This window comes from Carettochelys insculpta, chromosome 2 (genome assembly GCF_033958435.1).
Source record: "Carettochelys insculpta isolate YL-2023 chromosome 2, ASM3395843v1, whole genome shotgun sequence".
Lineage (NCBI taxonomy): Eukaryota > Metazoa > Chordata > Testudines > Carettochelyidae > Carettochelys > Carettochelys insculpta.
In genome coordinates this window covers 186,191,216-186,217,296 of record NC_134138.1, presented here as the reverse complement: position 1 = coordinate 186,217,296, position 26,081 = coordinate 186,191,216, and the positions used below count along the sequence as shown (strand labels likewise).

The 26,081-nt window shown below is 42.5% G+C and overlaps 1 protein-coding gene across 2 annotated transcripts in view; it reads right to left on the bottom strand.

The window, feature by feature from the left end:
* ELMO1 (engulfment and cell motility 1) overlaps nucleotides 1–26,081 on the bottom strand; it is a 504,510-nt gene that overhangs the window by 29,242 nt on the left and 449,187 nt on the right. For both annotated transcript variants that reach the window (XM_074988098.1, XM_074988096.1), the window contains exons 17-18: nucleotides 20,195–20,358; nucleotides 11,162–11,274 (exon numbers count right to left, since the gene is read on the bottom strand). In XM_074988098.1, coding sequence (XP_074844199.1) covers nucleotides 11,162–11,274; nucleotides 20,195–20,358 — 277 coding nt within the window. The remainder of the gene's footprint in view (nucleotides 1–11,161; nucleotides 11,275–20,194; nucleotides 20,359–26,081) is intronic.

Below are 26,081 nucleotides of genomic sequence, written 5' to 3'. Positions count from 1 at the left end.
ATTTGGAATGAGTAGTGTTGTGACAATAAGATGTACACATTCACACTAATTGTGGGCTTAAGTGGAAAAAGTAGCGTAACAATTTAGGAACTGTCACCATGACTTGGTACATAAAACTGCTTAAGAAAACATGTAAGAAGTAATTAACTTGCATTAAGCGTGTTTAATGACAGCACTCAACTCAGACTGAGTTAAAATTGTGCTCAGCCTCAGAAGGAGCAGCAAAAGACTGGAACCTGATCAGACCAACCAGGTGACATCCCTGTCAGCCCAAACCATCCATCAATGACTGACCAGTCAGTCACTCAGTACCCTAAGAATACCCTCAAAGGCTGTATTTTCCAATCTTTTACTACCCTCTCTCTTTTCTTCCTTCTACATTTGTCCATGTAATTAAAAGCAGGAAAGAAAGGGTCATTTCCAACTCAATACTGAACATTAGTAATTCCTTCTTTCCTCCCAAGGAGAACAGTTTGACTGAATAAAAGAAATCAGCCAGTATTCACAGGCTTCACAAAGAGACTCTGACAGGTTTTCAATTTCTTTTTTTTAAATAATCAGTCATTTTAAATGCTTTGTGCCTGGTTTTCAATTTTTTTCTGTTCTTTTTCTTTTTCATGTGTTCCAATCACCATATTGCCAACTTTGGAAAGAACTGCCAAATGTGACTGCTCTGGTATTAAGCAGGCTGTGGTCTGTACATCAAATCCAAACCTTCTTGAAAACTCCTCCTCCTCCAGTTTTGGGGTCATATTCACAACTTTACCTCTTTGGGCCCATGTATTTCAGCTAAATTAATAGATTAGTAGTTTTTAGGAGGATAACTTGTTGCTATAAGAAACAGCATTGAGTGACGAAGAAGGGCTATGATTTATCTGTATTCATAACTACCATGCTATTAAAACCTCCTAGCCAGTTCTTAAGTCTGGCTTGCTCAGTCTCCTTGAATTACAGATCTTAATAGGGATGCCAGCTTGATTACTGAGATTACCATTAGATAGATAATAACACAGTTCTCACAGTGCCTTCCATCCAAGGACCTCAGAGAGCTTTGCAATCACCAATGACCCAATGTTGGCAATGAAGTACAATAAGCATTATTTTCCCATATTTAGTGATGGTGAAACTGGAGGATAGATGGATTAAAATGGCTTTGCTTGAAGTAATTTAGAAAATTTGAGGCAGAAATTGAAATGGAACATAGATCACCTGATTTCCAGTCCTCTTCTCTAACCCCACCTATTTTTCCCATTTTACCTGTACGCTGGAGAAGGTTAAATTCACTCCTTTTCCACCGGCTCATTTTGTCATCACTTTACTTCAGCATGGCAACTATCCTCTAGGTTTAATTCACACCTGTGTGTGTGTGTGTGTGTTTAGAATTTGTACTACTATCCCCAAATTCATCCCTTGGGAAAGGACAAGGAGCTATCCATCAGGTACTTTGCCTGGGTAGGTCAGGTTTAGCTTCACTGGGTTTACACTCAATCAGTTTGTCTCCTGGATGCTCCACCAGGGCTGGGTCTACACATGCCCCCAATTTGGAAAGGGGTATGGTAAGCGGGGCAATGGGAGATTACTAATGAGGTGCTGCGGTGAATATGCAGCACTTCATAAGGCTAATTTTCCGCCGTGACAATTTTCACGCATCAAACTTCAAAGTGCTGGCATGTGTGTAGCTGCGGGCACTTCGAAGTGCCCACACTACTTCAAATTCACTTTACTCCTCAAAATTTTGGGGAGTAAAGGCACTTCAAAGTAGCGCGGGTAGTTCAAAATGCCTGCAGCTACACGCATGCTGGCACTTCGAAGTTTGATGCTTCAAAGTTGCCGCGGGAGAAAATTAGCCTAATGAAGTGCTGCGTATTCACTGCAGCACTTCATTAGTAATCTCCCATCGCCCTGATTACCATACCCCTTTGAAGTTGGAGGGGGGGAGTGTAGACAAGCCCCAGGAGGAATAGCTGATGGAATCTTTCGCCTTGCAAGCCTCTCACGCTTGGTGGCTTGCACTGAGTCCTTCAGATCCTCTGCCACTGCTGTGATCCTCCTCAGGGGATACTTTCTGTCTCAGGGGGCTCACAGCTTGTCACTAGAGGAAATGGGACCAGTCAACTGTACTTTTTCTATAAAACCTGAACAAACAAACAATTAAACATCCCTTTTTCAAGTATATGGCATCTGGGAAAATTGAGTAGAGTGGCTAGAGAGTCTTCTTTTAGAAACCAAGTTTAAATGCTCTGATTTTTAACCCACTAAACAATTTTTTTGCTTGAACTATTTGATCTTCAAACATCAGCTGCAGAAGCCTGTTAACTAAATGGCAACTTGTATGTAATGTTTTTGTAGCTATGTTGGTCCCAGGATACAAGAAAGACAAGGTGGATGAGGTAATAGCTCTTACTGAACCAACCTTTGTAGATAAGAATTAGCCTTTAAAAGACAGAACTTTTATTTAAGTCTGGGAAATATACTCAGAGAGGCACAGAAAAATGCAATGTGGACCAGACTGTTTAGCCTAAGTAGTTAAGTGATTCCAAGGGACCATTCAGGGCCTTCAAACAACCCCTTAACCTTGGCCAAGTTCATCAGAAGCAAGCGCCTTAAAAACCAATTTATGCTAACTGAAAGTGGCATCAGACCTACCAGAAAAACAGATATAACCTGTACATGATACGCACTGCTGTGATGATCAACAAATCCCACAACATACCTTTCAAGATCCATGGCTACGTCTACACTACCCCAAAACTTTGAAATGGCCATGCAAATGGCCATTCTGAAGTTTACTAATGAAGCACTGAAATACATATTCAGTGCCTCATTAAAATGCCAGAGGCCGCAGCACTTCGAAATTGCCATGGCTTGCCCAGACAGGGCTCCTTTTCAAAAGGACCCCACCAACTTCGAAATCAGCAGATCGGAGTAAGGGGATTTTGAAGTAGCCGGGGTCCTTTCGAAAAGGAGCCCTGTCTGGATGAGCTGCGTGGCAGTGAGCCACAGCAATTTCAAAGAGCTGTGGCCGCCGGCATTCTAATGAGGCGCTGAATATGTATTTCAGTGCTTCATTAGTAAACTTCAAAATGGCCATTTGCATGGCCATTTCAAAGTTCTGGGATAATGTAGACATGGCTCATGAGTCTTATTCATGCTTATCATAATGTGGTATACTTCATTCATTGCGTAAGATGCTCGAATAACAAACAATTATGTGTGTGAAATGTGATACTCATTTTGCTTTTTTATGAATGGACACACAAAAATGTTAAGAGATGAAAACATCATAACATAGAGAAGTCATGCAATATCTGACCTCAGTCCTCCTGCTCAGAGGGAATCTGCACCACATCTTTAAAGATAAACCTGGATGCTTAAATTCATATATTTGCTTGGTAGTAAAAATCATGGACTGACTAGACACACTGGATTTGTGGCTTATTACAAATCTATAACCCATTTAAAACCTTCCCCCAAAGGGAGGGGTGTTAATGGGACACATCACCTTGAACGGTCCCTGGAAATATGTGTTAACAACTTACTCTAAACAATCTGTTCTTCCCTTTTACTTAGCTTCAACACTTCCTACAACATTTCTTAGAATTCCCAGTAAGCTCAAAAACCTGTCTTTCTCAGGAGTTGGTCCAATAAAAGATATAAACTCATTTACCTTCTTAGTTAAAGGCTAAAATTCCAGCCCCCAAGCTGTGATCTGAGGACCACTGATGAGCAATTGCTGATAGTCTACAATCCATAGGGTGATCATATTTCCCTATGTGAAATATGGGACACATGCTAAATTGCTTGGAGTTAAGCGAGTTCAGTGGAAATCCATGAGAACTATGCAGTACAAACATTCAAAATAACATTAAGTTGGCTGAGTACCCATTTAAACCATATACTGCATTATTATAACCAAAATAGGTAAAAATTAAAAATGTATATCTACAATTGAGTATCAAAACGAAAAGCAGTCAAGTAGCACTTTAAAGACTAGCAAAATGGTTTATTAGGTGAGCTTGAGTCTGTTCTGGTCTGGCTGTGGTCTGAAGAAGTGGGTCTGTCCCATGAAAGCTCACCTAATAAACCATTTTGCATTCTGGTCTGGCTGTGGTCTGAAGAAGTGGGTCTGTCCCACGAAAGCTCACCTAATAAACCATTTTGCTAGTCTTTAAAGTGCTACTTGACTGCTTTTTGTTTTGATAGTGTATAGACTAGCACGGCCTCCTCTTTGTTACAATTGAGTAGTTATTGCTCTATAAAAGCGGGTATGTGGGGGAGGGCTGGGGTATGTGGGTGAGCTGCTGGAAATCAAGGCTGGGTGTGTGTGCTGGAGGGCAGGAGTCAGGATAGGAGGCTGGAAATGGGGAGGAACCCTGGGGATGGGATCTGGAACAATGTAAGCCATTGGATATTTTTGCATTTTTCCATGTAATTTCACTGGAGTCAGTGGATTTACAACAGATAAACCCTTAGCTTTCAAAGTGAAACAACATATTATTCCATACCTGATACCTTTCAATACCTCAGGGCATTCAATACAGCAAAACATACTTTCTAATAGCCATATACAGTATGCCAAGTCCACTGCCAAACCTTCCAACCTGCCACCAGTCTGTATATATCAGACCTACACTCTAATACCCGACTCTGTAAACAGAATTTTCAGAGCTTGTAACTTATAAGCCCCATGAGAGGGACAGTACCGAGAATCTTGGAAATCCTCACCTCATGCCCTGATACTACCTCCCACCATCTCCCCATCATGGGTTTCTCTCTCCCAAACAGTGACTCGACCTCTTGTCTAACCACTAGGCCCAGCTGCCCCTCTCCACTCCAGAGATGCCCAGGCCACATGGTGCCTGTTTGTTTCCTAGTTGGTGCCTGTGGGTTGCCCCTTCCAAGAAGTGAGTGTGTCCCAAGAAAGCTCACAACCTAATAAATAATATTGTTAGTCTTTGAGGTACTACAAGACTGCATTTTTGTTTTGTTAAGATACAGACTAACACAGCTATCTCTCTGAGACTCTCCCCTCTCTGCAGTCCTGGCCTAGCTAACTCCCACATTCCCCAGGGCAAGGCCAGATTAAGATACGGCCTTCAGCCTAATAGTTCAAATACCCCGCCCCAAACAAATGATAAAATTTGATGGAAAATTACTTATCTGGAACTACAACTCTAACTGAAGTGTCAAATAAACAGGATCAATGGTAAAGTTGTTCCGGTTTTTAATTTACCATGCACCAAATAGTAAAATAACACAGGATATTTTTTAAAAAAATTATTGATCAGTTTCAGATAGCTACAAAACTCCTACAGAATTATGTTGTAAAAAGAATTCCTTCCCTTCTAAATGATTAACACCTATACAAAGTGAGGCAGCCAAAGTCCCTCCCCTCCCCCTATTTCTCCCATCACCTCACCTTTTTCCCCCTCCTCTCGGAGGGTGGGGGGCTGTGGCTCTGGTCTTTGATGGAAGGCACAGGCAAAAAGAATGGAGCCAGAAGGGGCGGCTGTTGCCCCAAAGGGGATGGGGTTCCACCTGCCACACTTGTCTGAGCAATTTAAAAGGGCCTGGGGCTTCCAGACCATTTCAAATTGCCTTGAGTCCTGAGCACTTGCCCCTTTGCCCCCATCTGCCACTGGGCCAGGCTAAGCCCCCTCCCACACTCCAAACCCCTGGGCCCCAGCCTGGAGCTCCCTCCTGCTGCACCCCAAACCCTTCATCCCAGGATGTAACTCAGAGCATGCCCTCCTAGCTGCAACACCCTCATCCCATCTCACACCCCAGCCTTCTGGCCCAGCCCGGAGCACCCCTCCTATGTTCTGATCCCGTGATGTTTGTCCTCACCCCAGATCCTAGGGTGCCCCATAAAATCTAATAGCCCTGGCCTCCAGTTGAGTTAATTCAGCCCTACGAACACGCCCCCCTGACTCACTTTACTTGTCCCCTTCTTCCACTTTCTGTTCCCTCCTGAGCCCTGCCCCCATCCTTCATGGGACTCCTCCCACCTCATAATCCCCCAGTCTAACCCCTGGCCTGGGCTCAGCTGCCCTTTTTTCCAGACTTGCTTGTTTGCGCTGCCTGTGGGCTACCAAGCTCAGTGCACCCCCCCAGCAGCTGTTTCCCTTTCTCCCCAAGTGGCTGCCCTGCATTCCCTGCCATAGGGCCCTGCTCTCCCTATCCCAATCCTATTACCTGCCAGCAGTGTTTGTGTGTGTGTGAGTGTGTGTGTGTGTGAGTATGGGGAAACTATCTGAGACACTGCTCACACTGCCTGAGAAAGACAGAGGAAGCTGAGTGCACATCAGTCAAGCAGCCTGGCTCTGCCCCTCCTTCACCCCCACCCCCATAGCTCCTGGGGCTGCTGGGAACAGTGTGTTGTTTAAACAATCTGCTTAAAGACCCTACATATCTCCTACAGACTGCTCATAAAACAGACAGTCCCTGCTGCTTAAGACGCTGTCTCTTTAAAATTCAGGTTCCTGCTTTGCAACATAGGGAACAATTAGCCTCTTTCTTAAAAAAAAAAAAAAAAAAAAAAAAAAGGTAGGGATGCTCTCCAGCAAGTTAAAAAAAGGGACCGTCCCAGCTAAAATGGGACAGATGGTCATCTCAAAAATACATAGTGTTGGCTTTTCATATGGTACTGTTTCCAATTGCATTAAACACAGTCCAGTTAAATTAGACAGTTTTCTAATATAACTGTTGCATACAAGCTGTATGCTCTGTGTGCCATAGAGCTGTTATGTGAGTAGGAACAGGAAAGGAAGCATTCTACATGGTCCTCAACAAGAGAAGAGGTGGCCTATGATCTAAGCTTTATATTGAAATCCAATTCACATTATAAACAATGAAGGAATCTTTGGGAAAAAATTTCCTGCCTATTGCCTGTAGTGCTATTAGAATACAGGTAATTAAATGACTGTATGCATGTGAACATTGTTGTGGGTAGATTCACCTTTTTCCTTTGCAGTGTGTGGAATTTATATTCAAGCATGAACAGATACCTTGTCCTCCCTCTGTAAATGGTCTTTATTTATTATTTTAATGAATCTGAATATATAGCCAGAGATCATTGTGGCCCATGTAAGGTTTCTATGTGAGCCTTAATTAATTGATTGATTTGCAGCACTACTTGAGGCTTTAGGTTAACCAGTTTCTCCACAACAATCTCTCAGATTTCTATTTTTATGAAACAAGTGTAGGTGGAGGCGGCTGCCTGTGGAAAAGAGAAAGCTGCAGAAACTAGAAGGGAAAAGGATGTGTTTTGAATTAACTGTTTTCAATTAATACCGAGTCACCCCTCTTCCTGGTTAGAGGAGTCATTCAACTAAAACTTAAAGGACTTTTTTTCCTTTTAAATTCCTTTTTCAGGTCTCCTTTAAAAACATGCTGCCCCTGCATTGTTAATTTCAAGGATTATATAACCATGGTCCCCCTCCTCCATCCAAAAATTACTACTCAAGAGTCTTTGGCGGGAGTACCTAGTTTCCCACTTTATAAAGATTAAAGAGAAACTGTATGTTCTTAAAGACAAAAGGGAATTTCTTCCAAAAGACTACACCCAACATCATGAGCTGGGTGACAATGGTGATATATTTAAATTTAATATGCTTAATAAAACTTACTTATAGGGGGAGGTTTTTCTATTACTTAGCTCCACTGGAAATAACTTTCAGAACTAAGTGCTCTGTGGCTTTTTTCTTGGCTTTCTTGGCTTTCTTCCCTTTTCTCTTTTGGCTAATCTCAGGGACCAGAGGGATCACTCCACTTTCTGAACTGGCTAACTGCCAGACGATGGTCACCATTTTAGCAAAATCACGATTCATTTAGCATTACAAGGTCTCATACTCTTTAGAAGCTTTCAGGAGTAATATATAGGGAAGGGGTGTGTATGTGTGTGACATGCCCATTTTCAAGATCAAAAGGTAGTGTATGACTGTGGATACTCCATATTCAATTCTAAGACAACTCCACTGAGGCTTGGAAGATTTCCAGCTAAATCCCAATCTCAAAATAGATTCACCCCTCTGAAAGTGACAGAGTTTTGCAAGTGTTCTACTCATTATTTTTAAATCAACTCTTTCAACCCTCTGTGACTAACCATGTGTATCCTACCACCTGTTCAGACAACAGTCTTAATAGAAGTTTGCCCTGGCGTCTTTATAGACAGGATAATACCAGATAATTATTTTTTAAAAGGCAATTAAATGGCTTCAGTTTCTGATGGGTAGGCCTTGTTAATATAACAAGACATGGAACATTTGCCCCAGGGGTTATATTAAAAAATCATAAAAAGAATGTATCATAATGCCTGAATAATAGACTAGAGTGACTATGTGACCTTATGGTTGTATCTCCCCTCATTGTTGCTGAGTTTTTGTTTCCTCCCCTCAGTTACTTATCTTGCTAAGTCTTAAATTTCAGCTTTGTGTAGTCTGGCCCCACATGAATGCAGTGAACAGAAGTGTGCACAAAAGACGCATGGAGGCTTTCCCACCTTGCACCTATTATTAGTTATTTGTTTTGCAATAGTATCTAGGAGTTCCACTGAAGGAGCAAGGGCCTCACAATATTAGGCACCACAGATGCGTGTAACGAAAAAACACTCCCTGTCTCAAATTGCACACTTGTGGCACTGCATAAATACGAAACTACTGCAGTTAATTTGATTGTCCAATATAGTTAATTGCAAGGTATGGTGGACCAGATTTTTAAGCTTGTGTGTAATTCTACTGACATGAATGGAATTACACCGATATGCATCGGCGAATAATCTGGCTCATGTGTCCTTGAACTAACACTGTCCATTATTAAACAACCAAAAATATGCCATCCTTACCTTAGAGATTTACCCAAACAAATCTGTCCCCTTCTCTGAACTTTGGTGGTTCAGCTAACATAGACTCCTGATCCAACCAATCCCAGGATTTTGGTTTGCGTTAGAAAAACAAAAACCAGGTGATGATTGCCAAACATAATCAAGTCTCCTTGGCTGCTCAGCCACTGTGCAGTTGAGGCTACTGAGAATATACATGTCATATCTCTATGGAGCTGTATAAACATTTATAATAGAACACTGATGTTTTTTTCTCCTGGAAATCCTGTGCAATGGGTTCATCGCATATTACTAAACATAAGACTATAAGGATTTAAAGCTGAATGACTTGGCCAACTTTTCTTAGTCTTCATCTTGGAAAATTGCAATTTTTTAAAAGACATCCACCAACTCTGGATAAGGATAGTACACTGCTTATCTTCCAGGGGAAGAACACTGCTGAGACTATATTCTATGCACAGAAAGCTGCCTTTCACTTCAATATCTAGTTCTCAGATATTTCTCTCTCTGGATTCACTCTGAGCTTTCACAGTTTTCTAATTCATGGTGCATTTACAGGAAAAATAAAGGTTTAGAAATGTGACTCTTAATAAAATGCAGGTGGGGGTTCTGAGCGGGCAGGTGTATGAGGCAAAGTTTGAAACCAGCTTTGGTAGCATATTGAATCCACAGTATCTCTCCTGGGCTGTGTCTACACGTGCCCCAAACTTCGAAATGGCCATGCAAACGGCCATTTCGAAGTTTACTAATGAAGCGCTGAAATGCATATTCAGCGCTTCATTAGCATGCGGGCGGCAGCCGCGCTTCGAAATTGACGCTCCTTGCCGCCGCGCGGCGCGTCCAGACGGGGCTCCTTTTCGAAAGGACGCCACCTACTTCGAAGTCCCCTTATTCCCATGAGCTCATGGGAATAAGGGGACTTCGAAGTAGGCAGCATCCTTTCGAAAAGGAGTCCCGTCTGGACGCGCCGCGCGGCGGCAAGGAGCGTCAATTTCGAAGCGCGGCTGCCGCCCGCATGCTAATGAAGCGCTGAATATGCATTTCAGCGCTTCATTAGTAAACTTCGAAATGGCCATTTGCATGGCCATTTCGAAGTTTGGGGCACGTGTAGACACAGCCCTGAACGTCTTCTCTCAAGGAAGTAGTAGGCTAGCATTAGGGGAAAACTATGTTGTAGAGTGTGGTTTGGTAAATAAAGTGAGCTGTGCAATCAAAAACCCATCAGTGGTACACATGGCCGAGAAGACACTTCTTTAATGCTGAAAATTTATTCATCCTCAGGGGCACAGGTTATGGATTTGACTACTTTTTAAAATCTGCCAGCTATTGAAATATTTAAGCACCTTGCTATGTTTAATGCAAATGATTATAAAAGGAAAATTTTAGTAAGTAACTGGGACGGGTGAGTTCTGCACCCTGCAAGTAAAAGTGATGGGCTTTTGATGAGGTATATAAATAATCAGCAGTGCATTTTAAAAGCAGTATTTTAAAAATGAATGTTTGTGGTTTTCAGGTTCTGAACACAACCATAGCTGTGTATTATTAATTTACAACCTTCTACTGCAGAGGTAGGTAGGGTCTAACCTTGTCACTAACAGGAGGCCAGAAGATCAAGAGAGCAATAATTAGGTATTTAGCTCTTGGTGAAAAAGCACTGATTCAGATTTTTATCAACCATTGGAGCTAAAATGACTGTACCTGTTCCACAGGTCAGAGTTCATATGAGGAAAATTCCACTATTTCCACTGAAACATAGGCTGTGGCCACACTAGCCCCTCCTTTCAGAGGGGCTAGGGCAATGTGGCATGTCGGGATATGCTAATGAGGTGCTGTCATGAATATGCAGTGACTCATTAGCATAATGGTGGTCGCATGTGCTTTGAGAGTGCCAGTTTCAAAATACATCACCCATGTAGCTGGGGGCCTTTCAAAATGACTCCCCTGATTTCAAAAGCCCCTTATTCCCATCTGGTTTTGGGAATAAGGGGCTTTCGAAATCAGGGGTCCGTTTCAAAAGGCCCTCGGCTACACGGGCGGCGTGCATTTCAAAACCAGCAGTTTCAAATTACAAGCGGCTTCCATTATGCTAATGAGGCACTGCATATTCATGATAGCTCCTCATTATCATACCCCAAAGTGCCACATTACCATAGCCCCTCCAAAAGGAGGGACTAGTGTGGCCACAGCCGCAGAAAGAGTTAAGCCCTTCTGAAAAAGTCTGAATAGTTGGATCTTAAAAAAGAACCCTAATGGTAAGTAATGCTCCTGAACTAAACAGAGAAATTGAGGTGAAATGCCAGACTATCCAAGCCTGAGTGGTACCTTGTCGCCGTCGACTATTGAGTTTCCTAAAGCAGGTGCCCTCAACAAGTCGGTTAAGACGTTGCTGCTTGATCAGCTCTAAGATTTCAGGCTGAATCTTCTCCTTTAGCTCCCTGGAACAAACAAGCAAAAACAGGTACTTTTTAGATTTATTCACTTACCTTATGAGAGACTCAGTTTGCTTCTGGGGATAGCAGTCTTACTCCAAGACCCAGTCTGTCATGCTAGTATGAAGGAAGGGGAGGTCCTATTCACCTCCTTGTCAGTAAGTCAGAATGAGGCTTTAAGCAAGTTATTTAACCTACATTTATCCCGTCTCTGAAATAATCCTTAGTATTGCACATCAAAAAGGCATGTGATGCACTTCACAAGATTTCTGTGATGCTTACTTGATTAGTTGTTTGACATCCTCAGATGCAATATTCCATAAAAATGCACTTTATTATTATTGTTATTTAGTACAAGAGAGAAAAGATAAGGCAAGCTATACAGGCTGAAAAAACAAGAAAAAACATTGAGCTGTTCCAATTTCAGCTTCAGCAAAATAATAGATACTTGATTGCTTTTATTTTCATTATGCTCTTTGAATTTACTACCCTATGGAGTTTGCAGGAAAGTTCTGTAGGTTTTGATACCAATGTGTATCTAGCATTAAGTGTTGATTTCATGCACCATCATAAGGATGCGCAGATGACTGAATTCATTGACTATACCCTTACTTGGCTTCATTAGGAATACAAGAAAGAGAGATTTAAACATCAACTTGAGAGCAAGTCTAGTAAGACTGAGATGTAAGTGAGGTTCATAATATATGAAGTGTTTCAAGATCATATTTTTGGGTTGCTGTGTGGATAAAGTCACACCATACATCTTTCAGTACATCAGTAAGGACAGACTAGACTCAGGAAAGTAATGCAATTTCAAATCTTCCATCTATGTTGATTGTCATGTTCATTTACCACTTCTCACATACCCTCAGAAAACCCACTGGAATCATAGCAAATTTTGGGCAGAAAGGCTGCACTCTTAATTAGATAAGCCATAATCCTCCCAGGTATTAGGTAAATGTTTATGTAAATCAGGACAGGAGTTCCAGATGCATAAATTACTGCTGTATATTTACAATCTCTGAAAAAAAATCCAAGTATCAAGGCACTAGAACATTATAGAAAATGTTTTATTAGTACTCTTATGATTATTTTCAAACACTACAATTTTCCCATTTAGAGCCATGGTATGACTATTCTGCATGGTGTTTATACACTGTCAAAAGATTTTAGATCTCAAATAGATTTCTATGTTTTCCAAGCTGGCTAACTCCCATGCTCTTTAGAAAAGAAATGGGGGAAAAAAGGTACCCCAAACACAACAGCAATGAGAAGCAATGTGGACTGGTTAGCAGTTCTTTAATACAGTGTATGTCTCACTGAAATCACCTCAAGTGTTCAATCACTGCATAAAGAACAATTTGATACTTATGCAGTTTAATCCAGAAATTATTATTAAAGTGGTTAAAATCATAACACTAGAAATTAGACATGAAAAACCTGAAAAAGGCCATCTAATACAACTAGTCCAATTGGCCGGGCTCCCTCTTCCTTCCGCAGGGCAAGAACTATTTCTTTTGTCTGTGTACTGCTTGATACACATCGGGGGTTCTCTACATAACACCACCTGAGACCAGAGTTCTGTGCCAACACCAGTTGTGCCACCAGAGCCGCACCCAAGAATAATTAAGCAACTCTTATTTATCCATTACGAAAGAGGATTACAAAGTCTTTGCTTTAAATAACTTACCACCTAAACAGGCAGGCAAGGCACAGGGGAAATGTGGACTTAGAAGTGACCTGTAGTAAATCTCACTCCCCTTTCATCCCCCTCGAGACAGCAGCTTCCCTTTCATTGACTCCCATTCTTCCCACTCTGCTCTGAAAAACGCTTTTGCCCAACATAAACCAGGGCAGAGAGTGTATCTGAATGCTAACCAATCCAAAAACAAACAAATGAAAACCCTCAAAAGTGGCTCACTATCAAAAGTGCCATAGGACCGAGGAAGGAGAGGCTGTGACACCATGCCCCAATATTTTATAGTAATGTTTTTAAATAGGTATATGCATAACTTGAATATGCTTTATGGTAACCAGGGTAAGTAACCTATCACTCAGGAGCTTGTAACTCCCTGAAAGTGCATATTCCATTTGTGTGCAGTTATTCTTGTATGTGACATCAGAAATCTAAAGTGTAAGCCACTTTATTAATCTAGGTCAGGGCTGTGCAACTTGTGGCTCCAGGGCTGTAAGCAGCTCCTTAAGGATTTCTTTGTGGCTCCCAACGCTGTAATTGCAAAGTAAAACAAACAAACAAAAAAAATCGCTCACCATGATTTTCAATATTTCAGCAAATGTCTAAAAGCTGAACAATGAACAACTCATATCTAAATAGCAAACAATATGTGATCTCGAAATATTGGATGATTCCCCCTTTAACATGTGCAGTGCATTGTGGGACATCTGTGTGCACTGTTCTTAAAATAGGGGTTACAAAAAGTATGGTTTGACATTATTTATTAAGGACCGTCTCATATTTGCATGCATTGCGGCTCTTGAATTATTGAGCTTTTTACTGAATTCGAAAAAATGGTTCTTCTTGCTCTTTTGGTTGCTGACTCCTGATCTAGGTCTTCTAGTGAAAGTTATCAGTGGTACTTAAGGAACATAATGGCCCAGTGCTCAAAATGAGTATCTGTGACTAGTCTATACACTATCAAAACAAAAAAGCAGTCCAGTAGCACTTTAAAGACTAACAAAATAATTTATTAGGTGATGAGCTTTCGTGGGACAGACCCACTTCAGACCATAACCATACCAGAACAGAATCACTATTTAAGGCACAGAGAACCAAAAATAGTAATCAAGGTTACTTGATTACTATTTTTGATTCTATTTTGATTACTATTGATTCTTTTGATTACTATTTTTGGTTCTCTGTGCCTTAAATAGTGAATCTGTTCTGGAATGGCTATGGTCTGAAGAAGTGGGTCTGTGCCACGAAAGCTCATCACCTAATAAATTATTTTGTTAGCCTTTAAAGTGCTCCTGGACTGCTTTTTTGTTGTGACTAGTCTTGTTTTCTTTGCATGCCTACCTGTGTTGTCCAACACTCTAGCCACTAGCCACATGGCTATTTTGGCTCATTGAGCATGGCTAGTTGGCTTGAACAATAAATATATTTTCAGAATAATGTGTCTAGTTTCTTTCCCAGTGCTTTGTCCAACCTTGATTTAATTTTAAGCAACATGTCACCAAGTATTTTCTTTGCAAGACACTTCAAAAGCCTAATTCAGCTCTCTGTCACAAAGGTTTTCACTCTTAGTACAGTCAGAACTGGTTGGACACCACAGGCTAACCTGTGGTCGGTCGGTCTTACGAAGACATGTGACCTTGCCAACTGGTGCTGGAATCCATCTTGAAATTGGCATTTTTCCAGAAGGGTGAAGAGAAAGAGACGAACACTTCCAAACCTGAAGAAATTCTATTTAAGGAATGGGGAGCAAATTATGATGGACTAATGATGAGCTGACTGCTCCCTACCTCAAAAGGACATATAAAAGGACCTGGAAAGAAAAGTACCTTAACGAGGGGAATAGCTGTTAGACCTAAGTCAGAACAAAAAGATCAGATCTGGCCTAAAGAACATCATCTGAAATAAGGAGTAGGGTGAGAAATTATTGTTTGTAACCATTTGTCTTGGTATTTTAGGCTTTGCTCGTGTGTTTTATTTATTTTAGCATAGTAACTTACTTTGTTCTGCTTGTCATCATCACTTGCAACCACTTAAATCAGACTTTTTATAATTAGTAAAATCATTTTTGTTTATTATCAAAGCCAGTGTAAATAAGTGGTTCTTTGGGGGGAACAACAATGTGCATCTCTCTCTTTCATTGATAAAGAGGGTAAACTTTCTGAACTGTCTCGGTGAAAAACTGTTAAATAGAAAATTTGGTGCTTTGGTCTCATTGGGGATGTGCTCATTGGTAATGTCAAGTCCTTGTAACTGAGCTCCTCAACAGTTGAGCTGTTATCAGTGTCTGTGTTATTCTACTGGGGGAGAGGGGCTGTTACCCAACTCAGTGTGTTTGCTGTGAGAGGGGAACCACAGCTTCTGGCTCAGCAGGACTGGGTGGTGGGGAGCCCCAGAGGGCGGGTAGGTGGGATCAGTGGTATAATCAGCCCATCAAATGGCAGTCTCAAGGGGATCTCTGTGACCACTACTCTAGCCTCATCACAGAAGAGAAGACTGAGGGGTAGTTTAGTAGCAGCCTTCAACTTCCTGAAAGGGGGCTCTAAAGAGGAGGGTGAGAAACTGTTCTCAGTGGTGTCAGATGGCAGAGCAAGGAGTAATGGTCAGAAGTTGAAGAGGGAGAGGTGTAGGTTAGATATTAGGAAAACTACTTCACCAGGCGGGTGGTGAAATATTGGAATGCGTTGCCTAGAGAGGTGGTGGATTCTCCATCCCTTGAGGTTTCTAAGTCCCAGCTGGACAAGGTCCTGGCTGAGATGACTTAGTTGGGGCTGATCCTGCTTGAAGCAGGGGACCGGACTAGATGACCTCCTGAGATGCCTTCCAGCCCTGTGATTCTATTATTCTATGATCACAGGGGCCTGCTAGCTCTCCAGTAATACAGTTTGTGACACCTGAATCTCTGATGCCTAACAGACAAATACCCTGTAATGCAGATAAGTGTTATTATCCTAGTTTTTACAGCAAGGGAACTTTGGCAGCTTTGGCACAGGAAAATTTTTAAGAGTGGGGGTGCTGACATCCTTCTCCCCTTACCCCTGTCCTCCCCACCCCCAGCTGAGACTTGGAGGAAAGCCGTGGCATGCAAGGCAAGCAGCTGGGCGCAGGGGCAAGCAGCAGAGCCCTATGAGGGCAGAGAGGTAGCTGAGACCCGGGGCGCTAGGCCAGGAGCCGGGGCATGCTGCAGCAAGCCGAGTTCCCATGCCTATGTTTATTTAGCATGTGGAGATTACTGGGTAGATTTCAAACACACAGGCAGCTGCCCAATTCTGATGGATTTTCAATATGCCTCTGAAAATGTCCCTCTAGTGGCTTGAGGCTAGGTCCCATGCCTTTATCACAAGACCCTCTCACCTCCCGCCTGGGCAGCCTGCACCCATGCGTCCTCAGAAGCTGCTGCCACGTAAAATTGTTCTCTAACCTCCAGTGCTTTGCCCAACCTTGATTTAATTCTTAAGCAACATGGCACCAAGTGCTTCCTTTGCAAGACTATTACAAAGCTTAATTTAGCTCTCTGCCAGAAAGGGTTTCCACTCTACTACATTTAGATTATATAAATGGAGTGGGGTACACTAAGCAATCCTGCTAATTACTAGCCACCATGCCTACATGCCTCCCCCAAAGCGTTTACGCTTCCTCAAGTCACATCAGTGGGAGCTCAGGGAGTTCAACCACTGTAGGCCTAGGACCAAAAGCAGCAGAGCCACCCCAGTTACTAGCAGAACTATCCTACTCTGCTTAACTTGAAAATCAAATTTGGGGAGCAGTAAAACAGGGGGACACAATCTTAAATCAGTTTTTGTAACACTTTTTCTTATGATTTCTGAGGAGCACAAAATCCAGTTTTATCATAGGAAAGGGCAAGATAGCAAGGAAAATAGGAAGGGATACAGCAGTTTAATATACATTTAGTTTCTATTGCATTAAAGTGATGTAATAATCCCAAAGATTAGTGACCTGGAAAGGATGAAACACTTCAAAGAGCCAAATAGTCAGCTATCACTAACTTTATGACTCTCCCCTTTGGTCTCAGTACACAAAGCATACATCTTAGTTACTCATATCACATAGGATCTCTAGAAATTATTTTTTCTAAACAACAGAGGATTTGTAGTACCAATTTCATAGGTCTCTGACCTTGTGCCTTTCCAAATTACAGCTCACACTCCTTCCCATTTTCAACCGTCACTTTTTCTAGAATTGGGTATTTTACAGTAATTTACATCACTATAACAAAATCAAAAAGTGACCTCAAAAGTACCTTCCATCTATTTTGTTCCTTTATCTTTCTGTCTCCCATTGTATCCTCTCCTATTCATTAATGCTTCCTGAACAGCGACTGACGCTGTCCAGCCTAGCAGAACATTATTTAAGATAACAGAAAGGCATAAGAGTACAAATCGCTCCAACTGTTCCCTCTGTGTTGCTGACTCACCTATAACCCTTCCTTCGCAACTGTTTCATTAACAGACCCTCCCTAAGCCATTTCAACCTCCTCTTATACATAACACAGCTGGGTGAACAATAGCTGAAAATATTGTTATTTAGTGCGTCAAAGAAATGACCTAGTGCAGGAGTGGCCAACGCGTGGCCCACAGGCCAGAGCCCTTTTATATGGCCCATGAGGCTTTTTCCTGTGGCAGTGGTGCCATTTTATCCAAGCTGGCAAAAGTGAGTGGGGCACTGGGTGTAGTCAGGCTCGGGCAGGTGTTGGCAACTTGCAGCTCTTCAAGGAGCTCTCTGCCCTGCTGCGACTGAAATAATGGAACTAAATTTAATTGGTTTAACAGCCAGCAGGGTGGATCCAGCCATTAAACCAATTAAATTTAATTCCATTGTATCAGCGCAGCAGGGCAGAGAGCTCCTTAAAGAGCCACAGGATGCCAACACCTGCCATAGCCTGACTACACTCCATGACCCATGCTCACTTTTGCCAGCTTAGATAAAATAAAATTGATTTGGAGCACTGTAGTCCAAAAGTTTGAAGACCTAGAACTTCTGTATTTTATATGCAGGAACACCAGCAAAAAGGCTCAGTTACACTGGGAGAGTGGATTTTTACCACCCATTAGCCACATTCTAACACAGCTCTAAATAAGGATAGTGACTTTCTATTCAGTTGTGAACAATTTACTTCTAAGTATCTACTATTTTTAGCTCTCTGTGGAGAACCAAAACTACATTCTCTGGCTTGTTCTCTCTTCTGTGCACAATGGCTTTGTGATTTTTTACTTACGTCATTAGTGGCATCTACATAATTTGCAAGAGTACAGTACATGCAGCCAAATCACAGGGGAAACGAAAAGAGCAGCTTTTCTTCATAGTCAAGAATGAGTGATCAGGGATGCAATCAAAATGGATATTCATAGAATTTAAATAATCAGGAATATAGTCATGATGGTTTAAACAGCTTATTTATTTCTTAAGCTTAGCATTGGTCTTGGGGCAGAGCCAATTTTCTGCAGTAAATCGATCTAACTCACACCACTTCAATGACGTGAATAATGTAATTGAGATCAATATTTTAGATCCACTTACCCTGGTGGCTACACTGTGCTGTGTCAATGGGAGAGTGTCTCCTGTCAACTTCCCTTACACTTCTTGGGGTGGTGAAGTACATAAAATAACGGGAGAATGCTCTCCCATTGATTTAGCACGTCTTCACCAGATCCATTAAAATCAACACTTACTGCATCAATTTCAGTAGGACCAATCTACCGGCAAGTGAAGACATATAATTGAATTGGAAATGAGTTTCGTTAACATTTCCACTACTTTTAATTGTATTGTGAAATGCATTCATTACATTTTATGGATGCAGATTTATACAGTGGTGATGGTTAGCCAAGCTGGTATTTGGAATCAAGAGAGATTGTGGTGCACTGGCAAACATCACCATGTTGAACAATGCTCAAAGTGAACATAAATAGTTAACTGGTATCACTGATAAATAGCTGTGTCACTGGGAAAGTGAGGAAAACAAGAAGCTTTGGGGACAGGTGTAGCATCACTAACCTGCTATTGAGTGTTAAAAAAGATGGGCAAAGAACTACTTTGAAGTATAGGGATGCAAAACATTTGTACTCTGGTTTTGAACTTATGCAAGACTACAGGTGACATCCATTGTATTTGAGTGTTATGTCCTATTATCCCAATAGTATGAAGACATAGAAGAATCATTGCTCCATTGATTCCAGTTAGTATCATGGAAGTTTTTAGCTCTGCTTAGTTTGTGCTTTCACCATTGTCCTTGCAGAGAAGGGCCCCTGGAGTTTGCACATCAATGTATTTTTAGAGATAAACCACATCCAAAATTTCATATATGAATCCTTTTAAATTCCAGAGTGACAGAACTGAAATACCTAAATACAAAGCCATCTTTTCAGTTTTGCCCCATTCAACTTCAAATGTAGCCAACATTTTATGCAATTTTTGTTTAAGACGATGGACCTCTCACAGTTTCTCAGTTTCTCATCTCAAAAGGCTTCTGCTCATCTGCATCAAAAGACGTGAGATTTGAGCACCACTGAAGATGAGCCTGCCTACATCACCAGTTTGGCTTCAAGCCCTACGCCAGAGAAGATCCAAATCTCATTCCATGTCTCTCATCTCTAGCATTTCACATATAATGGAGAAGAAGGTATTTTGAGAAGCAGACATAGGCTATAATAGAGATACCACAACTGATACAAAGCTTAAGGCCGTATTAAATGAGTATTACACTGCACACATGTTAACATGAAATCACCTGTTCCCTACGAACATCTTAGATAACCCAAAGAAAAAGATGACAATGACACACACAAACTCTTTTATGGTGCCAATTTGTACTGGTACTATTGTTCTGTGTTTCCCTTTGCCTGGCTCAGAGAAATGACCTTTTAAATCTTCATGGAACATTGGACTGAAGACAAAATTTCACCTTAAAAAACAAAAAATAAGTGCACTCACTGCCACCCAAAGCCTGGAAATGTCAAACCAGCTTTTGCTGCACATAAATCATGCTAGGCCCGATAGGGATTTGCCAAATCTGTTTTAACAGAACTCAAAGAAATAGCTGAGATTCCCAACAGAAGAAAGTACATGCACTTCAACCAGATGCCTCTGCAATGCTTTTGAGCAGTGCTTTCTGGGCAATATTTTTCCTGGGTTCTACCTGAACAGTTCACAAATGTCATTTACATTGTTAAGCCCTTCCATGCAAGTGGTGAGTTAGAGAGGGGAAGTACTTACATAATTGGACGAGACTGGTAATCTTCCTGGTTCATCCTCTCAGATTGACGGATTTTCAAAATTTCTGTGTAACTTAGATTCTGAAGTTTACTTTTGAATTGGTCCAGAGAGTTAGGCTTGGTAGTGAGTGCTCTCATTATTTGCTCTTTTACCACCTGCATGACCTGTGGACGAAAGCAAAAATGTATTATTTTTTAACTCTTTGGTTTGTATTTCAAATAATGTTTTTTGTGTATGTAGCAATTAGGCTGTGTGGGGAAAAGGAGAATTTTAACAATTATCAGAAGTGATCACAAAGCAGACTTTGCACCATGGACTGCAAACGACTTGATCTCTAACGAGATACCACATACAACACCAAGGTCTCATCTACACTACAATACATAGTCCTCTGTGGGGACTTGGTCACAGTAGTTATCTGGTAATACTGTTACAACATGATTCCCATTTTCTAAGGTGAAAGGGACTGTCACTGTCTTACAGAACCATGCTACAGCCCTGCTTTGTCCAAGGCTGTAGCACGGATTGGGAACACAGCAGTAGCACAGGGTTGGGTCTCTTCTACGTGAGGAGACAGAGCTACATTTTCATCACATAAAGGGAACCAGCCAAACTGAATGCACCATCCACCATTTACCCATGTTATTGCAGAACATTTTATAGTCTGTAGGAGTCCAGAGACTGACTTTGCTTTCCTGTTGTCTGCCAACTCGGTCCAGTGCATGGGGTCCCTTCAGAAAGTCTGTGCTGAGATGGAATTCAACAGTGCAAACTGTTGGGCATCTGGAGCTGGGTGGATAGCTCACAAAGCTGAACAGCATTCGCAAGAAGGGCCCTTACGGCGCTCCAAGTGGCTTTTAAAGTTGCCCTCCCTAGGAGAGGGTAGTGGCAGTAATCCGATAACTATGGTACTTTGCTCCATTATTTGCTGCATGCAGGAGGGGAGCATCTGGCCCTAAGATATATATGTGGGTAAAACTGCTGGGTATTATATGTGGTAATGTGTGGGAGTGCCCCCAGTGTTCTCCTCTTCCCCTGCACTTACCAAAAGCAGTGCAGAGCTCCCAGAGGAAGCAGTGCATGGATGGAGCAGGACAGGGCCATGTGTCTGGTGCTCCCCCCCAGAAGCCCTGTCACCCATCCACTCCGATGATTAGGATGTGCTTTTCTTTTTCACGCCAGTTCCTTCCCCGTTCGCCTTTCTCAAAACTGTTTGGTTCAACCACTCGAGTTTCATAGCCAGAGGGTCACTGATATTCAGTCTCAGGCATCCATTACTTATTCACAAGGAATTGAGTACACAGTGAAGGAAATGTAACAAAAGCATATAAAATCAGGAGAGGGAAATCAATTTGCTAAGGCTGTTACAGGACTGCTTTTGAAGCAGTGCCATAAAAAATGCAGATAAAGAATTAGAACGAAAGAGGTCTGTGCAACAGAGACACATCTGCATGTTAATTGTTTTACCAAGAGACAACTCTTGAGATACAGTTAACTTGAGGGATTGGTGTGGCCCCACTACCCATACACACATAGTTGAGTGAATTTGTCTGTCTGCTCAAGAATGTCTCCTAAATGGTAAGAGCTAGGACCACTAAATTCCATATGCAGCTTCCTCTTATTGTATCTTAAAACAAAGTAAAGTTTTGATTGTGGCAGGAAAATGGGATGCGCCTGGAATGGGATTGATTGTCATACAACCATACAGAAAAGAGACACAATAACCAGGCAGGTGAGAGGGACTGGCTGGAAGGAAGCCACTCACCCTCCCTATCTGGAGCTGCCCCAGCCCTGAGGCTCTCATCCTCCAGGCAACTTTTAGGGAAGGTGGGGGGGCATCCAAAAGTTCCTCCCCCAAGTTTCATATGGGGCCATTTTTGGCTGTTCCCCTTTGTCAGGGAGTGAGGGGAAAGTGCACAGTTTGACACGTTCCTCACTCTGGCTGGGGAGTGTAGGGAGCAGACAAACCTGGACCTGCCCCAGTTGAGGACATGTACCCCTCCCCCAGTTGCACCTTCTGGAGCTGCAGCAGCCATGGAGAGGTGCTTCTCACCTGGCCAGGAGCTGCTGCCTTAAGAGAGGGCTGGGGCAGTCCCCTTTCTCTGGGGCAGCCTGCATACTGAATCCCCACCTCCCCAGCCACACCCCAGAGCAATGATTTAAATGAAGCATTTTCACTTTATTTTCCAAAACACAAACACTGAGTTAAGAATCTGAGCAACGCCAGGTAAATCTTCATATTAATTATAAAATTACAGAGTTATCTGGCTTTGCTCAGACTCTCTCCCTCTCTTTCTATGTGCATCTTTCCTCACTGCTGGTACAAGTCACATACTTTGAAATGCTTAGCTGATTCTGTCTTCATACAGGGAGAGGAGAAAAAAACAGTTTATCAGACTTAAAAAGATTTTCCTTTCTCAAAGCCAAAGCAGGCTGTCAAGGAGGAAGAAACAGTAACATTCAGCCCAGATCAAAGCAGATCTGTGATGGAAACTAACAACTGAGAAAAGAAGATAGAATCGCTTAGCTTTTTTCTTTTCTTTTATTCCTTCATCTTTAGTAATATTTCTAAAAATGGAAGCTTGATCCCTTGGAAGCATATAAATTCTGAAAGCTTTTCTTCTCACAAACATGTGCTGTCATTGTTTTAGCTTCCTTGAATCAGTCCTGAAAACTGACACCATCTGAGCTCTATTTCTGATGTTCATTTCCTGAGATGCGACTTCCCTTTTTGATATGAGTTATACACTCATTCTAGTCTTGCTATCAGGTGCAGTAAGCAAATCTAAGCAATTAAAAGCAGATAAAAAATGCTCTCTATTGCATCAACTGCTCATCCCTGAGCTATTTCCAACAATCCATTTCCAAAAGATCGCGCTGTCTTTCCCTCTCCCCCATAATTCTCTCTCTTCAGTCAGGTACAGTTTTAAATTTCCTCAGCTCCTTTCTAAAGGTGATTTGCTGCTGCCTTTACTCACATTGTCCCTGTACTTATACAGTAAGATAAGTTTGGTAGACTCTGGCTCAAACAAAGGAGAGAATCCTATTAATCAATGTCCACATTTTAATGTGCCTATCATTGTGGTATTCGGGCTGTATCTATAAGATTTTTAAAGGACAATTTATCAGTAAAACATCTAGGGTTTTTTACTCTCTGTGTCAGCTATTATTTCTTTTACCACTTACAGTGATGCTTACTTTCAGTTGTCTGTAGTCCATCAGATAGAACTCTTCCAACTTTTTATTGTACTTAACTTATTGGCATGGTCAGAACAGACTTAATATTTAAGGCACAGAGAACCAAAAACAGTAAGCAAGGAGGACAAATCAGAAAAAGATAATCAAGGTGAGCAAATCAGAGAGTGGAGGGGTGGGGGGGAAGGTCAAGAATTAGATTGAGCCAAGTATGAAGCCGAGCCCCTATAGTGACTCAGAAAGTTCCCATCATGATTTAAACCATGTGTTAATGTGCCGAATTTGAATATAAAAGCCAAATTCGGCACATTAACACATGGTTTAAATCGTGAATGGAACTTTCTGAGTCACTATAGGGGCTTGCCTGCATACTTGGCTCAATCTAATTCTTGACCTTCCCCCCCACCCCACCACTCTCTAATTTGCTCACCTTGATTATCTTTTTCTGATTTGTCCTCCTTGCTTACTGTTTTTGGTTCTCTGTGCCTTATATATTGAGTCTGTTCTGGTCTCGCTGTGGTCTGAAGAAGTGGGTCTGTCCCACGAAAGCTCACCTAATAAACTATTTTGCTAGTCTTTAAAGTGCTACTTGACTGCTTTTTGTTTTGATAGTGTATAGACTAGCAAGGCTTCCTCTCTGTTATTATTGGCATGGGGTATACATATCCCATAGTGCTGGAAGGGACCTCAAGAGGTCACTGAGTTCAGTCTCCTGACCTTTCAGCAGGACCAAGCACCATCCCTGATAATTTTTTTTTAAATCTATTTGTCCCAGATCCTGCCTCAAGGACAGAGTTCACAACCCTGGGTTCAGCAGGCTAATGCTCAGACCACTGAGCCACCCCTACCTCTTTGGGGATACAAAGTCACTTTGTAACTCACAGTAACAAAGGTAGCCTTCACCCCAGATGGGACTTGAACCCACAATCGCTGGCTTAGGAGGCCAACATATTAAACGTTCGGGCACACAATAACATCCTCAAGATCTAAGCTCCCAACCCGGGGCTCACAGGGCCAATGCTCCAACCACTGAACTATTGGGTCAGTTTGGCTATGACTATCTAACCACTGAACTATCCCTCCCCTGGCCTGCAGGCTTGTCTGGGTCCAGCCCCCAAGGTTTGGAGCTCCCCTCACCAACATCTGACCTGCTTTGGAGTGGGAGCTGTAGAGCCCTAAGCCTCACAGACTGGAGTCAGGCAAGCTGGGCTTTGCCTGGCAAGGGCAAGAAGCAGCTCCATGTCCCGCTCCCCCTTGCCTCAGTTGGGGGCACCTCGGACTTGGACCTTGCTGTATTCCTGGGACTCACTGGGAGGCAAGTCAGCACCAAATGTCCCCTGCATGGTGCAGGGTCCAAGCCCAGAGTGCCTTGATCTCCCACCTCCACTGCCTCCCAGGAACTTGGATACTGGGCACCATAAGGCGCGTTGCGCAGCCTGGGGATGGGGGCAGAAATCTTATACTTATCCTCCTCAAGGCCCAGGCCAGGCTGCTACTTCTCCCTCTCTGTCTACCGGCTGGAGGAACTGCAGGAAATCAGTGCCTGAACAGGCTTTTCCCCTGCCAGTCTGACGAGCTGGAATTCCAGTCTGACGAGCTGGAATTCCAGGCTGCCTGTGGTTTAAGAAAAAACACTAGCCAATGCTACCAACCACCACCAAAACAGTAAAGCTCTGCATCTTTATTTATTTATCAATGGAGCTGTTGTAAGTAGGTCTACTAGTGACTTTACCAAGTATCACCTGCTCTCAGACCATGTAGGCAGTCCATCGTGTCCGACAATGATGTCTTGAGGTTGCACAGGCTCATCGGTTGTGGACTCACATGTGGTTGAGGAGTCCAAGCTTTGAACGGCATGGGCGTTCACAGTGGGGGCAAGGGAATTGTTCTGGCTCTGTTGGTGTGGCTGCTGCTGTTGCTCTCTTCCTCTCACGAGCATCAATGAGACATACATGTCACTGCTCTTCAAAGTTGTTATATGCATGTCGTATGAGAAAACACTAGCCTGTTCAGTCTTTTGCATGCTGCTCTAGCTGATCTGGTTTTAAACCAATATGAGCAATGTTGGCCTTCACGCAGTCTTTATAATTTTGTGAGGCCTACCTTGATTCATTTTGCCCTTGGAGAGTTCACTGTAGAGGAGTTGCTTAGGGATTCTTGACTCCTCCATTCGTATGACGTGCCCTGTCCAGCGAAGCTGGGCTTTCAGAATCATGGCTTCGATGCTCATGGTTCCTGCTCTGTTCAGGACTTCCAGGTTTGTAACTCTGTCCTGCCATCAAATGTGCAGTATTGACCTCATGCTGCGTGTGTGTAAGCGCTCCAGCAGTTTTATATGTTTTCTGTACAAGGTCCAGGTTTCACAGCCGTACAGGAGACTGGTCAGGACTACTGCCTTGGACACTTTCAGTTTAGTGGACTGTTGGATATTGTGCTGATTCAACACTCGTGCTCTCAGACATCCTACTGCCCGGCTGGTCTGGCAGATTCTGGCATTGATTTCTTTGTCAAGGGAGCCATCATTGGCTATCACACTGCCAAGGTACTTGAACGCCTCTACTGTTTTTAGCTCTGTTCCTTCAATAAAGATTGAAGCAGGGAGAACAGCAAATCCTAGAGCAGGTTGAAACAGTACCTTGGTCTTTCCTGGGCTGATGGTCAAACCAAAGAGGCGAGTGACATCAGCAAACTT